This window comes from Cucurbita pepo, chromosome LG07 (genome assembly GCF_002806865.2).
Source record: "Cucurbita pepo subsp. pepo cultivar mu-cu-16 chromosome LG07, ASM280686v2, whole genome shotgun sequence".
NCBI classification, from domain to species: Eukaryota; Viridiplantae; Streptophyta; class Magnoliopsida; order Cucurbitales; family Cucurbitaceae; genus Cucurbita; species Cucurbita pepo.
In genome coordinates, this window is record NC_036644.1 from 7,843,496 (window position 1) to 7,858,381 (window position 14,886).

At 36.7% G+C, this 14,886-nt stretch overlaps 3 protein-coding genes and 4 non-coding genes across 7 annotated transcripts; 5 read left to right on the top strand and 2 right to left on the bottom strand.

Moving 5' to 3' along the window:
* Positions 1–1,201: 1,201 nt before the first annotated feature.
* On the top strand, positions 1,202–4,576 carry LOC111799333 (GTP-binding protein SAR1A-like). Its single transcript, XM_023682857.1, has 3 exons — positions 1,202–1,532; positions 1,817–1,948; positions 4,071–4,576. Exons 1-3 carry the CDS (start codon positions 1,404–1,406, stop codon positions 4,389–4,391), a joined length of 582 nt encoding a protein of 193 aa, XP_023538625.1. The 5' UTR covers positions 1,202–1,403; the 3' UTR covers positions 4,392–4,576.
* On the top strand, positions 2,446–2,567 carry LOC111799365. The gene has a single exon (XR_002815834.1). It is a non-coding gene; the product is annotated as a small nucleolar RNA snoR83 (small nucleolar RNA).
* Positions 2,786–2,904, top strand: LOC111799366. Its single transcript, XR_002815835.1, has one exon. It is a non-coding gene; the product is annotated as a small nucleolar RNA snoR83 (small nucleolar RNA).
* LOC111799364 lies at positions 3,579–3,699 on the top strand. Its single transcript, XR_002815833.1, has one exon. It is a non-coding gene; the product is annotated as a small nucleolar RNA snoR83 (small nucleolar RNA).
* A 2,182-nt stretch (positions 4,577–6,758) lies between the features above and the next one.
* LOC111798905 (pentatricopeptide repeat-containing protein At1g09190) lies at positions 6,759–8,637 on the bottom strand. Its single transcript, XM_023682253.1, has one exon. The coding sequence runs from the start codon at positions 8,534–8,536 to the stop codon at positions 7,082–7,084; it is 1,455 nt and encodes a 484-aa protein (XP_023538021.1). The 5' UTR covers positions 8,537–8,637; the 3' UTR covers positions 6,759–7,081.
* Positions 8,638–9,691: 1,054 nt separating this feature from the next.
* On the bottom strand, positions 9,692–12,827 carry LOC111798012 (zinc finger matrin-type protein 2). Its single transcript, XM_023680951.1, has 11 exons — positions 12,656–12,827; positions 12,432–12,546; positions 12,133–12,213; positions 12,008–12,032; positions 11,792–11,874; positions 10,993–11,025; positions 10,696–10,774; positions 10,548–10,600; positions 10,411–10,471; positions 10,140–10,222; positions 9,692–10,042 (listed from the first exon to the last, which is right to left on the bottom strand). The coding sequence occupies exons 2-11, from the start codon at positions 12,450–12,452 to the stop codon at positions 9,953–9,955; spliced, it is 609 nt and encodes a 202-aa protein (XP_023536719.1). The 5' UTR covers positions 12,453–12,546; positions 12,656–12,827; the 3' UTR covers positions 9,692–9,952.
* On the top strand, positions 12,657–12,728 carry TRNAP-CGG. The gene has a single exon. It is a non-coding gene; the product is annotated as a tRNA-Pro (tRNA).
* Positions 12,828–14,886: the final 2,059 nt, after the last annotated feature.

Genomic DNA, 14,886 nt, shown 5'->3' on the forward strand with positions numbered 1-14,886 from the left:
TTTTTACTTTTATATTGTTTCTTATCTTATTACCTGCTTAAGTAATTTTTATTATTATTACTTAAATGAGAATTTGTTTATATTATAAATTTTTTGTTATTATATATTATTATATGAATAATTGAATAACGTAATATAAATTTATTAAAAAAATTATCACTAAAATATATATATTTAAATTAAAATAAATGTTTTTTTTTTTTTTATTAAAGCAATTATTAGAATTTCGAATATGAAATTGCTATTAGGGTATGTAAAAAAAATAAAAATAAAAAATTTACATCCAAAAAGAAATAGGCACAAATTGTCAACCATGTGGATACTATCTGGGGCTGATTTATGCACCTGAGTCGTCTAAAAGTGATGTAAATTGGGTGATACCTTGGGGTGGATGTAAAGCTAAGCAAATAGCTTCTTATGGATAGACCCTTCTCTTTGTCTTAGGTCGATGGATCTTCTCCATTAAAAAATCTCCTATATGGATAATACACATTCCAGTTCAACGAGCCTAATTTTAATTGTTTTGTTCCGAAGCAAACTACGGGGAAGGAATACTGGATTCTCTTTTGGGTAGACCCTGAAAGGAGAAGGAAGACTATTGTAAGCGTCTATTATTGAATTCACCCGACTCGATAGTACCCCATTTTTGGAACGTCCAGTGCCAAAGTCACTGAATGGGTAAGTCGCCAATCCCTAAAACGGACTATGTAATGGGTCTAGCTTATTGATATCAATCTAGAGTGTTCGTGTTCGTGCCATTTGATTTCTTTTTTACCGACAAAAACTCGTGCTTGAAAAAAAAAAATATATTTTATATGAGATTTTTTTAATCTAAATTGGTATCAGAAATATATACGTAGAGAAATAAATTGAATTTTTTTTTAATTTCATTCATAAATTTTTAAAGATTTTTACCAGAGAATAAAAAGTTTGATAATTATAAAATTAAAAATAAAATAGGCACAGATATATATAGAAATTACGTAATAATTACTATTAAAAAATCAAAATACTTATTTTCCAAAATTAAAATTCATTTGAAATAAAAAAAAAAAAAAAAAAAAAAAAAAAGANATTAAATTTGCTGTAAATGACAAAAAATATGGGGCCTGTCTCGTCAATTGGGGAAAGGGAAATAGGCCCATTAAGCCCCCCATGTGGGCCTGTCTAGGGCTCCATTAGGTTCGAAATGGCGGCCACAACAGGTCTCCTCTCTCACCTACTTACTACGTTAATAATACCAACGTTTCCCAACTGCATTGATTTGTAATATTCTAAATCCCTTCAAGGGCACAGTTGCTCTGGTTTTGAGGGATTTTAGGGCCTCGATCCGGTGGGTTTACGGTAAAAATTTGCTTCTTTTCGAGGTCTTTTCTGGCTTGCATTCTGTCGGAATTCGGAAAATGTTTTTGGTCGATTGGTTCTATGGAGTTCTTGCGTCCCTTGGGTTGTGGCAAAAGGAGGCCAAGATCCTTTTCTTAGGGCTTGATAATGCTGGAAAGACGACCTTGCTTCATATGTTAAAAGATGAGGTGCATTTCTTTGTTAATTCACTTTTCTTAATCTGTGTACATGATTTAAAATTCATGAAATCCATTCGATGGAGAGATAACAATGTTCCGCGTCTTGAGACTCTCGATTGTTCGTTGTTTTTAAATTAATTCAATTGATGTATGGATTCGTGTTTTAGAAAGCATCAAATACTTACTTTGCCTTCATTTCTCAACGTTTTCTTAAATCTGATTTGTTGATTAGATTTACTAGAATGTGAGGTTTTGACTTAGCGGCTAATATAAGAGTTGTTCTCATATTGCAGAGATTAGTTCAACACCAGCCGACTCAGCATCCAACTTCCGAAGAGTTGAGCATTGGCAAGATAAAGTTCAAGGCCTTTGACCTTGGAGGACATCAGATTGCTCGCCGAGTTTGGAAAGATTACTATGCTAAGGTATATTTGATTTGAAAGATCCCACATCATAGCTTTATTTTATTTGAGTTGCAAGTTTCAGTTGACCAAATAAATAATTTTCTGTGGAATCGCGGGTTGAATTTCTTGAGAAATGAAATTTTTGAACTCCTGCAATTTTTAAACTTAAAGCTGTGAAATGTGTTCAAACGCTGAACAATTTCATCAGTTCCAAAATGTTTCCATGCCCTCATAATCATAGACGGAGCTTTTTATGTTTTTTCTGCTTTTAGTATTTAATTGTACATTTTTCTTGTTAGTCGAACTGTTTTTCGACTGTAAATTATACTTGCTGAATATTCATACATCATTCACCACATTTGAGACCTCAGGTACTAAGTTACACCATATTCTCTTCTTTGAGAAACACCTTTGCTTCCAAATTCTAGCTACGGTTTTCAACATACGTTGATTTCCTCAACCGTTGCGGTTATTTTAAATTTGAACTTATCATTTCCAAATGTTTTGCTGCCTTCATAATCCCAGACAAACTTTTTTTTGTATTTTTCTGATTCATGGGAGGCAGAAATTACATGGTTATTCGCTGATAGCATGTCTTCTTGTTGAAAAAGGTCTGCTTATAGTTCATAACCATACATTTTTATCATAATTCCTACCGTTCAAGTGATACTTACTGAAGTTTTCTACCCCATTTATGATTTACCATATTTGTGATCCCATTTCACTCCACTTCTGCCCTCTCTGTGGAGGAAAATTTGACACCTTTGATTCCAAATGGCAACTATGGTGTCAACATACGACGTTGTTATTTGAACTCTGTACAATCGCTCTGTGTTCAAATATTACCCTGCCTTCATAATCCCGGACTAACCTTCTTGTGTTTTTCTGATTCATGGGAGGCAAAAATCATGTGGTTATTCGCTGATAGCATATCTTCTATGTCAAAGGATCTGCTTTTAGTATATAACCATACATTTTTCTTGTCTTCAAAACTTTTATTAACTTTAAGTAACACCTACTAATATTTAATACGACATTTACGATATTTGAATCTGAAGTACCACTGTGTTACTGTATTGCCTTCTTCAAGGAGGAAGGATTGAAAACTTTGCTTCCAAATGTGTTAACTATGGTTTCAATGCGCTTGATTTAGTCTACCTTTGCAGTTATTTGAACCTTGAACCAACTGAGTGTTTTCAAAATGTTACCCTGCCTTCGTAAACCCGGACAAACCTCTTCGTGCTTTTTTTGACTCATGCTCATATCTTCTCCTTGAAAAGTGTCTGCTTTTAGTATATATCCACATATTTTTCTTGTCATCCAAACTATCCTTGGACTATAAATTGTACCTATTGGTATTTTGTAAGACATTTACCATATTTGAGATCCGATGTACTGAATTACCACATTGCCCTCTTCGAGAAAAGACTGAAAGCTTTGATTCCAAATATTAGCAAATTTAATATACATCCTGTTGTCTAACCCGTTGCAGTTATTCAAACACCGAACCCCATCTCAATGATTTCAAGACATTTCCCTGCCTTCATAATCCTATACAAACCTTTTTTGTGTTGTATTAGCCTCTGCGATTTTTTTTTTTTTTTTTTTTTTTTTTTTTNAATCTCATTGTTTTAAAAATGTTGCCTTCATAATCCCAGACAAACTCTTTTTTGTGGTTTTCTGATTCATGGGAGGCAGATATTAATTGGTTATTCGCTGATAGCATATCTTCTCTCAGAAAGGATATGCTTCTAGTACATAACCACAAATTTTTCTCATCATTAATACCATTCATCAACTATGAACTATACCTACTGAAATTTTATATGACAATAACTTCTTTTGAGATCCCAAGTTCTTGATTATTATAATGGCTTATAGGAAGAGAAAAGTTGTTACCTTTGCTTTCTAGTACTACTATGGTTTTAACATGCATGTTGAATTCATCTACCTTTGTGCAACTGTACCTATAATATGTGGCCCTTCACATGTTTCAAAAGCATTTGTCTGCTGACCCTGTCTTATTTAGGACAAGTTCTCTGTTTTGAGCTGTTTAGTTGCTATTATATGATCTTATATGCTATTAGCCGAGTTCATTTAGTCTCGTGTGATGGTTCCTTATCATGTTGTCATTGTTGTGAAGGTGGATGCAGTAGTTTATCTGGTTGATGCATATGACAAGGAGAGATTTGCCGAGTCGAAAAAAGAGTTGGATGCCCTCCTCTCCGATGAAGCATTGGCGGACGTTCCATTCCTGATTCTAGGTAACAAGATTGATATTCCATATGCTGCATCAGAAGACGAGTTACGGTACAACTTGGGGCTAACAAACTTCACGACTGGCAAGGGCAAGGTAACAATGTCTGACTCGAACGTTCGTCCTCTCGAGGTTTTCATGTGTAGCATTGTGAGAAAAATGGGTTATGGGGATGGTTTCAAATGGCTTTCTCAGTACATTAAGTAGTAGATTCTATTTTGTTTGTGCTGAGAAACAAATTATTTGTTCAACCTTTACTGTCTCACTGTTCTCTGTTGGTATGAATCTATTAGGGGTAAGATTTGTTATTACCTTTTTCATTCCCAATTGAAACTCCCACACCAAAATTTGATTATAAATGCTGTGTAGTGAACTGGCTACTCTATTCTTCATTGCTTCTCTCCCTTCACACTTATTGACACGTATCCTTCATCTCGTACCAGAAGGTTATATACTGTGAGCTGTTGTTACTCTCTTGCTTGCTTACATAACGTCTCTTTCAACAATCTCTCTCTGCCCTCGTTTTCTAAAACCTTCTTAAACCAAGGTCAAAAGCTCGAGCATACATCGCTTGGCTGTAGGCGACGTGAGAACGAATTGGCTTAGCTCACTTGTCGTTGGAAAGTGAGTGCTACACAATCGCAAGTCCGCTGCCATCAATAGTGCGATTGTGACAAGTGGAACATCTTTATGATATGACCCGTATATTCTTTAAATCATATTTGGATCGTTTTGTAGTCGATTTGAGCTTAGTTCAAATGGTTAAGACATCTTTCTTGTGGTTCGGCTCCTTTTTTGTGAGTTTTGTTCTTTTTCTTTTCGGTATGTTTTTATATTCAATTCTTTTTTCTCGATGACATTTTGGTTTTGTTCTCGAAAAACAGATCATAAGAGGTTCGAATCCTCTCTGTTTTAGATGATGGAATAGGATTTGATTTTAGATATAATTAAACCAAAACAATTTTTATCCAAAATGTTATTTTATCTTCATATTCTAATTTTTTTTATTTCCATTTTATGCACATGGCAATTTGGCCCAATAAAAATAAGGAGAAAAAGAATAATTTTGACTTTAAATTAATTTTAAACTAATAATTAGATTTAAAACTTCAAAAAATTAATATTTTTTCTTGATTTGAAAGCTTTTCAAATTTATGCTAATTTCTTAAAGTAAAAGAGTTAAATATTTCAAAATAAAATACCTGGTTAAATCTCGTATATAAATTGATTTTTTCTCCCAAATTGATGGTAATATTACCATTAATGTAACCGAAAAATATCCATCAACATAAGTATGATATGTTGAAAATATGATTTATAATGCCCTCTTGAACGATAACGGGATGTAGTTCAAAAGGTAGGCTCGCTTAACATTTGAGAGGTAAAGGAATTGATATCATATTTTTTAATTTTCACTATTATTGATGAGAGATATTTAAGTCTTAAAATGTAAGACTTGTGGGGATGTAACTCGGATGGTAGAGATCAATACCCCGCATCTCCAAAATCAAACTAATTATTAATAACATTTTATTTCTTTTGAAATTTTCCTTATTTTATGACATATTAAGTAGTGATATTCTTTCATTTTCAATATTATTGATGACGAGACACTTAGGTCTTGTGATTAAAGACTTATGGGGATGTAGCTCAGATGGTAGAGCACTCGCTTGGCATGCAAAAGGTATAGGGAGTGATACCTTGCATCTCCAAATTTCCTATTTATGACTTATTATTTTTCTTTTTCACTGTTATTGATGACAGAAACTTTAGGGTCTTGTGATGTAAGAATAGTGGGGATGTAGCTCAGATGGTAGAGTGCTTGCTTTGCATGTGAGAGGCACGGGGATCGATATCCCGCATCTCCAATCAATAAACGTAAAAGTTATCAATAATTATTAATGTTTTATTTTATTTTCTCATATTTTGAGCTCTGATATTTTTTCATTTTCACTATTATTGATGACTGGACATTTAGGGTTTTAAGATATAACAATTATGGGGATGTAGCTCAAATGGTAGAGTGTTTGCTTTGCATGCGAGGTACGGGGATTGATACTCCGCATCTCCAAAAGCAAATAATTGATTATTAATATTTTATTTCTTTTGAAAGTTTTCCTATTTATGACATATTAAGTAGTGATATTTTTTCATTTCCACTGTTATTGATGACGGAAAATATAGCATGTTGTGATGCAAGAATAATGGGGATGTAGCTCAGATGGCAGAGCGCTCGCTTCGCATGCGAGAGGTATGGGGATCGATTGATTTATTAATATTTTATTTCTTTTGAAAGTTTGCCTATTTATGACATATTAACCCGTGATATTTTTTCATTTTCACTATTATTAATGATGGAAAATATATGGTCTTGTAATACAAGACTTGTGGGGATGTAGCTCAGATGGTAGAGCGTTCACTTCGCATGTGAGAGGTATGAGGATCGATACCTTGCATCTCCAAAAGAAAACTTTTTATTATTAACATTTATTAAGTAGTGATATTTATTTTCACTGATGGGGATTGATACCATGCATCTCCAAAACAAAACTATTAAACTTTAGGGTCTTGTGATATAAGAGATGGTAGAGCATTTTCACTATTAATGAATTTTCATACATCAAGACTCAATTACATGGACAAGGGCCAAGAAGTCACTTGTATTCAAGCTACGACAAGCTCGTCAAAGATAATTATAATTATAGAAGATTGGGGCTTTTCCTACATGTTGTAGAGACGTATGCACTTTAAATTGCATTTAATGAACTCATAGTTGAATTTAACCCATTCAAAAATGGTTGCTGAGCACATTTCTGATGCAGGTCTAAGAATGGTTCATATCAACGAAATACGTTAAATAATGCAGGTCTCCGTTTGAGTAATTTTTCACCCTGAGATTACCCACTTGCACTCCGCCCCGGTGCCTTCTTGACGTTTTTTCCTCTCATCGAGCGTCGGACATTCTCAACATCTTCCCATCGTCCTTCTTCAGCCAATATATTAGATAGCAACACATAATTACCAGAGTTCGATGGTTCAAGACTGATGAGCTCATTCGCTGCCATTTCTGCAAGTTTCAAGTTACCATGAGTTCTGCAAGCACCAAGCAAAGCACCCCACAAAGTGGCATTTGGCTGCATTGGCATACTTCTAATCAAGCTATGAGCCTCCTCCACGCATCCACCACGTCCCAAAAGATCAACCATACAACCAAAATGTTCAAGTTTTGGCTCAATCTCATACTTCTCAGCCATTGAAGAAAACACCTCTCGACCCTTCTCTAACAATCCTGAATGAACACAAGCAGTCAAGATGGCTACGAGTGTCGCGTCGTTCGGCTTCGCATCCCCTCGTCCCATCTCCGTGAAAAGGTCAATGGCAAGCTCTCCCTTCCCATTCAAAGCAAAGCCTAAGATCATTGTGTTCCATGAAACAACACTTTTGCAAGTCATTTTCTGAAAAATGTTGTAAGCTTTTTCTGTATTGCCAGATTTACAGTAGAAATCGATAAGCGAATTCCCTACCATTGTTGTATTCACTAAATCTGCCTTGGAAGTTGCATAAGAATGGATCATTTGTCCAACATCAAGAGCTCCCAAACGAGAGCATACAGGCAACATTGTGACCACAGTTACCTCATCTGGTTCGAAACCATGTTCTTCCATTTGTTGAAAGAGTTTCAAAGCTTCAACATCACGCCCACTTTGAGCTAAACAGGAAATAGTTGTGTTCCAAGAAACGAGGCTACGATCATTCATTTGCCTAAAGAGAGACAACCCCAAATCAACATTACCCATCTTGCAAAACCCACGAATCATCAAGTTCCAAACAACCACATCCCTTTGAGGCATTTCATCGAACACCTTCTGTGCATCATCCATCCTCTCACAACAAACATACAACTCAACTACCCCAATACGAATAGACCCAAACCACTCAAACCCACGACGCAAAACTTCACCAATAACACACTTACCAAGCCGATAATCATAAAGATTCGAACACGATTTAAGCAGCGGCGCGAAAGTGTACTCGTCAGGAACAATCCTGCGATTCTTCATGGAGGAAAACAGGAGAAGGGATTGTTGGAAGGGGCCGGAAAGGGAATGGGCTTTGATCATGGAATTGAAAAGGAAAATGTTGGGATTTTGGGATTGGGAAAAGACGCGATTGGCATAGGCAATTTCGTTGAAAGCTCCGCAAATGGAGATGAAATGGGCGAGGATTTGGTTGGATTGGTGAAGGTCGTGACGGAGGAAGTGGGCGTGGATTTGAGTGAGATGGGTTGGGGATTTGTGGCCGGAAAGGAGGCGAAGGATTCTCCGCTCGATGTTCCGGTAGTTCTTGCTCATGTTATGGAGAATACTGGAACGATACAGAGAAGAAGAAGAAGAACGGAGTTGCAGAGTATGAAAATTGGCGCCGGCGGGCGGTGGAAATGGATTTGGACATCCATTAAATATCCATTTTTAGTTATTTTATTTTATTTTTATACCATAAAAAATTAATAATAATAAATAGACTAAATATCTCATACTAGAAAGCAGGTGCATATACAAATCTCCGACACATAGGCTGGGGCACAATGCGTGTCGTCCAACGCTATCCTTGAAAGACCCATTTCAAAGGTCGTCCAACACTATCCTTAAAAGACCCATTTGAAAGGTTTAAAGGAAGTCAGCCAAGACACTCGTCTCACAGCACTTGCCCTTCCATTCAAAGGTTTAAAGGAAGTCAGCCAAGACACTCGTCTCGTAGCACTTGCCCTCACTCCATTTCAAAGGTTTAAAGGAAGTTAACCAAGACACTCGTCTCGCAGCACTTGCCCTCACTATGTTACACGTATGTGCCTCAATGTGGTGGATAGCTAACACCATGCCTCCCCCTCAAGTATATTATGAGGTATTTCCAATCTTTTTGGAGTAGACATGATTTCGGCAAACGGTTATATAGTTTCGTGGAGCGTCCGTCCGTTGAGTTAATAGACTAAATAAATATTTTATTTTGAAAGTTTAGAGATCAAAATATAATAAATATAGCCAACAAAGCTTATTCTTAGAAAGCGAGAATGGAGGCCGAATTTGAACTTTTTAAAGGTAGAGAGCCTAGGTCGTTTGGAAAGGGGAACAAAACATTCATTATAAAGGCATGAAAACCTCTTCCTAATAGACGCGTTTTAAAAAGTCCGAAAGGAAAAACCTAAGAAGGATAATATCAGTTACGATGGACTTGGGCTGTTACAAAATGGAAGCATCAAACTAGAAAGAGCCTTTTAGAAAATAACACGTAATAGCGACGAAGCCTCTGAACTTGAAGATAGAGCAATGACGCTAGAAAATCGAGTGTTGCCAGAACCTCCAAATTTGAAAACAGAGAAAATGAAAGCTTCCGAACTCGAAGATGAAGCGACAACGAAGCCTCTAAACTTCCTAATAAAACTTAACCGATACACGTAATTTCTTACCTTTTCGGGATCAATTTAATCTCAAAGCTGACCAATTTCATCCTGAGACATGAAGAAAAAGACATGTTAAGGTGTTCTATAGAACAGAAGTGTACAATGTAGAACAAATCTTGTTCTAAGTAAGATCGTTTTAAGCTCAGCTCAGTCTAATTCTTCATTGTTCATACTGAAAACTCCCAAAACATACAACATACAGTTCAAGAGGCTGGGAAGGAAGAGCCCACGTTTAGACCTTCCTTTGCACATCACTTCGAATTAAATAACTCCATAAGAAGGATCACAAGGGTAAACGAATCGGTAATTGTCACTTCTTGGATGAACGGAAACCCCCGAACCCCATCATTGCAGCAACGTCGGGATCTACTTCGGGTTCCTCTTCTGCAGCCTTCTCTTTCTACACTCAGGGAGGAAAATTTAAGTGTAAAATGTGATCCTCTCTTTACCTGATGGAAATCGAATGCGCATTACAATGGTGAGATCATAGTACTAACCTTCTTTTCTTTCTTCCTTTCTCGGCGCTCGCGCTTCCGTTGTTCTTCTTCTTCTTGCTGTTTTATTATACGCTCTTCGAGATCTAAATAAAGATAAAAAGTAACGTCGGGTTTCATCAGTAAACAAATCATAATCCTGAAGATTGAAACAAAGAATAGTGATGATATCCAATGCTAGTTTATAACAATGCCATCCATCAATAAAATTAGTAGGGAAAGGAAAATTCTATCGTTTCCCAACTCGAAACTAACTCGAACTCTTGGGCTTTACCTTGCTCTGTGAAGCTTCCGGGCGTTTTTCTCTTTTTAAGAACTTCAAATCGCTCTTGTACCTATTTCACATAAAGCTACTTAGCCCCAACGACATTGTATTTATAGTTCCATCTTTCTAAGTATTTGTCGTGGTACCTGTTCGAGAGATGCTCGTTCTACCCGCATGGACATACCCAAGGCTCTCTGATCTACAACATAAAGTCAATAGAAAAAACAAGATAATTAAGACCTTGATATTTCACGAACATGATCGATTAAAATTGAGTCGATAGGTACAGCATACGTTTCTTTCCATTGATGTGATCCAAGTAATTTGCAGAATCCTTGACCACACATTCACAAACGGAACAGTAGTATCCAGCCTGAAAAAGAACACATTAATCAAAAAAAGAATAAGGTATTAAGTGCAAATTCTACTTCATTTCAAGAACAGATTAACAAAAACCAGACATGCAAAGCCACCTTCATTTTTCCTCCCAGCTTTTCTTTTGAAGTCAATAAGTTATACACTAATTTAAATTTTGAAATTTCTCAAGTGTATTTCAAGATTCGACTTCAACAAGATAGTTAAGCGCGATACCTGCTGGCTTAGAGGTGCGACCGGAGTGACAACCTGCACAAGGATGAATTAACAATCAATCCCAGAATGAAGCAGGTCAGAATCATATGATATTGAGCAGAGCAACTGAAATCTAAGATTAAATTTTGTATCATAATGAGGTACTAGTTGATTGCCTTTAATTGAGAGTGATTCCCCAATTAAAAGGTGAGTTCATCCAAACAGGCCAAATGAATATAACCTTTTAAATGTTTTTCCATCACTATTCAACGGTAACACGAACGGTTAACTATAAAGTGAATATTCAAAATAGTCATTCCCATCATCATATAAATGCCTTACATAGGAATTCTCACATGTCAGCCAGTTAACTATGCACGGTGCAGGTAATATGAAAATTAGTCTTCTATATCAAATCATGATGCCACATAGAACCTGAACTTAAAGCCAGATCAACACAGAGACCACGAGCCAAAATATGATGAACACAGAGGCCACGGGCCAGTTAACTATGCACAGTGCAGGTAACATGAAAATTAGTCTTCTATATCAAATCACGATGCCACATAGAACCTGAACCTACAGCCAGATCAACACAGAGGCCACGAGCCGAAATATGATGACATAAAAGTTAACATACTAAAGATTTTGAAAGTTAATGCCCTACTGACAGAACAGGATGGAAAACAAACTATTAGTAACTCAAAACAGCCTAAGCTAATACCACAGAAAGAAAGCCACAATTCCAAGAAATATTACCAAAATACACATTGATTCGAGATAATGTTTCGAGGAACCAAAAAGGAATGGCAAGACTAACCTGGGTTTTTCCCAATCGAGAATTGAGGTCTACCTCATAATCTCTATGTTTCAGTGGTTTTCTTTGCACTGGTGGACCTTTCACTGTTCAAAGATGGCAAATTAAATCCTTCAGAGACATCAACCAAGTCAACAGATTATAGCATCAATGATTACAGATGAACACGAGCACAAATACTCAACAAAACCCAAACACAGCAAGAAAGGAACCACTTACATTTAGACTTAACCCTCTCAGCCTCCTGAAATACAAGTTAAGAACATCAGAATCAGCAACATTTGAGAGACACTCACAGAAATCAACAAAACATGATGAGAACGAGAAATTCCAAAAGCCCCAACCTGTTTTTCACGGTCACGAGCTCGTTCCAAATACTCCTCTCGATCAAATTTTCTTCTAAACGTGTTATCAACTCCAGCTGCCTACATACAAGGAATTGTCCAAAATTAGTTCCAAAAAAGCCTAATCGTAATGCGATTAAGAAAGAGCAAAGGTTATCGATCATTTTTAATTATTTTGCTCATTTCATCCACTCAATAGGGCAGAATCACGACCAGAATCAGAACCACTCACAGATTCTAACAAGAACATAATATCAGTAAGTTAGGGTTTAAAAACGAAACGGGAGATTAGAACTTACAGTATTGCTGGTATGAGCCATCGCTGCCGAAAACAAAACTTGCCCTAACAACCGAAACTCAGATGGAATTCTTCAGAGAAACAAATCCGAGAGAATATCAATACGCAAACAGAACCTAACATCAATAGATTCAAAAGCCAGAAGAACATCGAATGAGAGGAAGCTTTAGAAAACAAGACCATAATCATAGATTACAAAAATACAATTAGAAGAAGAAGACAGACAGGGCGTTTGGTCTAGTGGTATGATTCTCGCTTCGGGTGCGAGAGGTCGCGAGTTCGATTCTCGCAACGCCCCAACTCCGATCGCCGTTCGCCGGCTTCTTCCTTTTTGTCCTTTTGTGCTCTCTGCTATTTTCACTGGTACGGTGGCAAATGTCGACTCTGATTTTTCTTCCTTTTCTGTTTTATTTATTTATTTATTTATTTAATTAGCATATTCTTTAGGTTAAAATTAATAAAAATAATTTTGAGCGATATTAATTTTTAAAAATATTAATGATATTTTTTAAATATTTTTAAAAGCTAAATATATTTTTTAATCAAAATATTAACGATTTCCATCCACAACTAACTGTAAAATAATTTTTGAGAATTTTATAATAATATCGTACCATTATGAAACACTGTTGTCTCAAAAAGTGGTATCGAAGCCATACTCATAACTTAATCATGTCAATAGAATTCTCGAGTGTCAGACAATGTGTAGTCACCGGGGAGATTCGTGGTAGAGTTTTATTGGGTTATCGATGTGCTTCAAAGAATGGAGTTTACTTAGATAGTGTAAGACGTATAGATGACTGTCTAAGTAGAAACTCAGTGACACTTTCTTCGATCACGAGTGTATAAGTAAGAGATACATACTACCTCCGATGGGATAACACTGCATTTTGGGCTGCAAACTTAGGCCCACAAAGGGTGGACAACCATGGGTCAACATCCTTATTGGGCCGAAACTCAGGCCCATATAAGGGGATGGTTGGGTTGGGCTGGGCTGGGCATGTTTTTAAGTGGGCCAAAGAAGAGAAACTGACAAAAAAACAAGTGGGCCTAAGCTGGTTGCTGTGGGACTCCTTGGTGGATAGGATGTTGACATTGAAAGGCCTTCTCTGTTGTTGGTTGTTTGATGGGTCTTGTTTGTCATGCAAGAAAATGATGCTTTTGGACCATGGGAGATTTGTTTCTCATGCTCAAAATAAATCTCTCCATCACCATCACCTTTTTCATGTTCGTAACGTGTTGAAGAATCTCGATTTCAATAGCGTTATATTTTCTTTCACGACATGACTTTGATTTTAGCAGACGTGTTGATTAGAGTGTAACTTTGAGAAAACTTTGCCCGTAATCAAAGCTAAACCTAAGCTATCTTACAAACGCTCAATCATTAGACCTGTTCGTCTTGTTCTTCGTTTTAGCTTTAGTAATCGTGGCTTTTTCGACAACTAACATGTATTTTGACGTATTCGACGAGACTTTCACTTCATGATAACGATAAGATTCAATTCCACCTTACGTCTTGTTATCTATTTTGATCACGATTTACTAGATAGTCTCATTATCCGTCGTGATTGTTGACTTTGACTTTTATGGTACCTGATGAAATCTAACCTAACAAGGATTAGAACTAAACTTGTTCTCGAGAGTAACTAATAACGTCTGTTTTAACCTGTATTCAAAGCTAAACTTGTTCTCGGTGGCAAAAACAACCTCGACGATGTGATGTCTCGAGCAATTCACAAACAAAATTCAAAGAACGCCACAAATCGCATGATTAAAAACAGATCCCTTGGCCATATGAGAAGCAAGAGATGGCATAGGATGCTACAAGAAATCACAATGATTGTGATTGTTTGTTGAAGCACTCCCATGTGAACATCTGAAAGACCTACCTTCAATTTGTGGATACCAAAGCATTAGAGTAAGAGAAATGTCTAGGAAAGTAGGTCACTTCAGTTGTGTATGAGAAGAAAGAAACAACCACTTTTTTTAACTTCTTCCCACTTCCCTCTTCACTAAGTAGTCAACTATAAGCTGTAGAAGTAGGTGTTTTTCCTTCCCCCTTCCCCTCTTCTCAAGCTCGTTCCGACCCGAACAGTTGAAATCAACATCAGTTAAAGATTATCTCTCCTCACAAGTTTCTCGACTCCAAATATTGTAAGATCATGGTAGTGGTCCTTTAAGATCACACGAACCCCCTCTCCTCCTCTTCCCAAGCTCGATCCGATCCGAACAGTTGAAATCAACATCAGTTAAAGATTATCTCTCCTCACAAGTTTCTCGACTCCAAATATTGTAAGATCATGGTAATGGTCCTCTAAGATCACCATCCCCCTCTTCCCAAGCTCGGTCCGACTCGAACAGTTGAAATCAACATCAGTTAAAGATTATCCCTCCTCACAAGTTTCTCGACTCTAAATATGGTAAGATCATGGTAATGGTCCTCCCCCCGCCCCCCC

What these genes read in the sequence shown, in the direction of transcription:
- LOC111799333 (XM_023682857.1), top strand. Translation starts at nt 1,404, where the DNA reads ATGTTTTTGGTCGATTGGTTCTATGGAGTTCTTGCGTCCCTTGGGTTG. An exon ending in TTCATATGTTAAAAGATGAG is followed by an intron (nt 1,533 to 1,816) that starts GTGCATTTCTTT and finishes CTCATATTGCAG; the next exon opens with AGATTAGTTCAACACCAGCC. An exon ending in GGAAAGATTACTATGCTAAG is followed by an intron (nt 1,949 to 4,070) that starts GTATATTTGATT and finishes ATTGTTGTGAAG; the next exon opens with GTGGATGCAGTAGTTTATCT.
- LOC111798012 (XM_023680951.1), bottom strand. Translation starts at nt 12,452, where the DNA reads ATGGCTCATACCAGCAATACT. An exon ending in CTCGTGACCGTGAAAAACAG is followed by an intron (nt 12,033 to 12,132) that starts GTTGGGGCTTTT and finishes CTTGTATTTCAG; the next exon opens with GAGGCTGAGAGGGTTAAGTC. An exon ending in TCGCACCTCTAAGCCAGCAG is followed by an intron (nt 10,775 to 10,992) that starts GTATCGCGCTTA and finishes GTTCTTTTTCAG; the next exon opens with GCTGGATACTACTGTTCCGT.
- LOC111798905 (XM_023682253.1), bottom strand. Translation starts at nt 8,536, where the DNA reads ATGAGCAAGAACTACCGGAACATCGAGCGGAGAATCCTTCGCCTCCTT.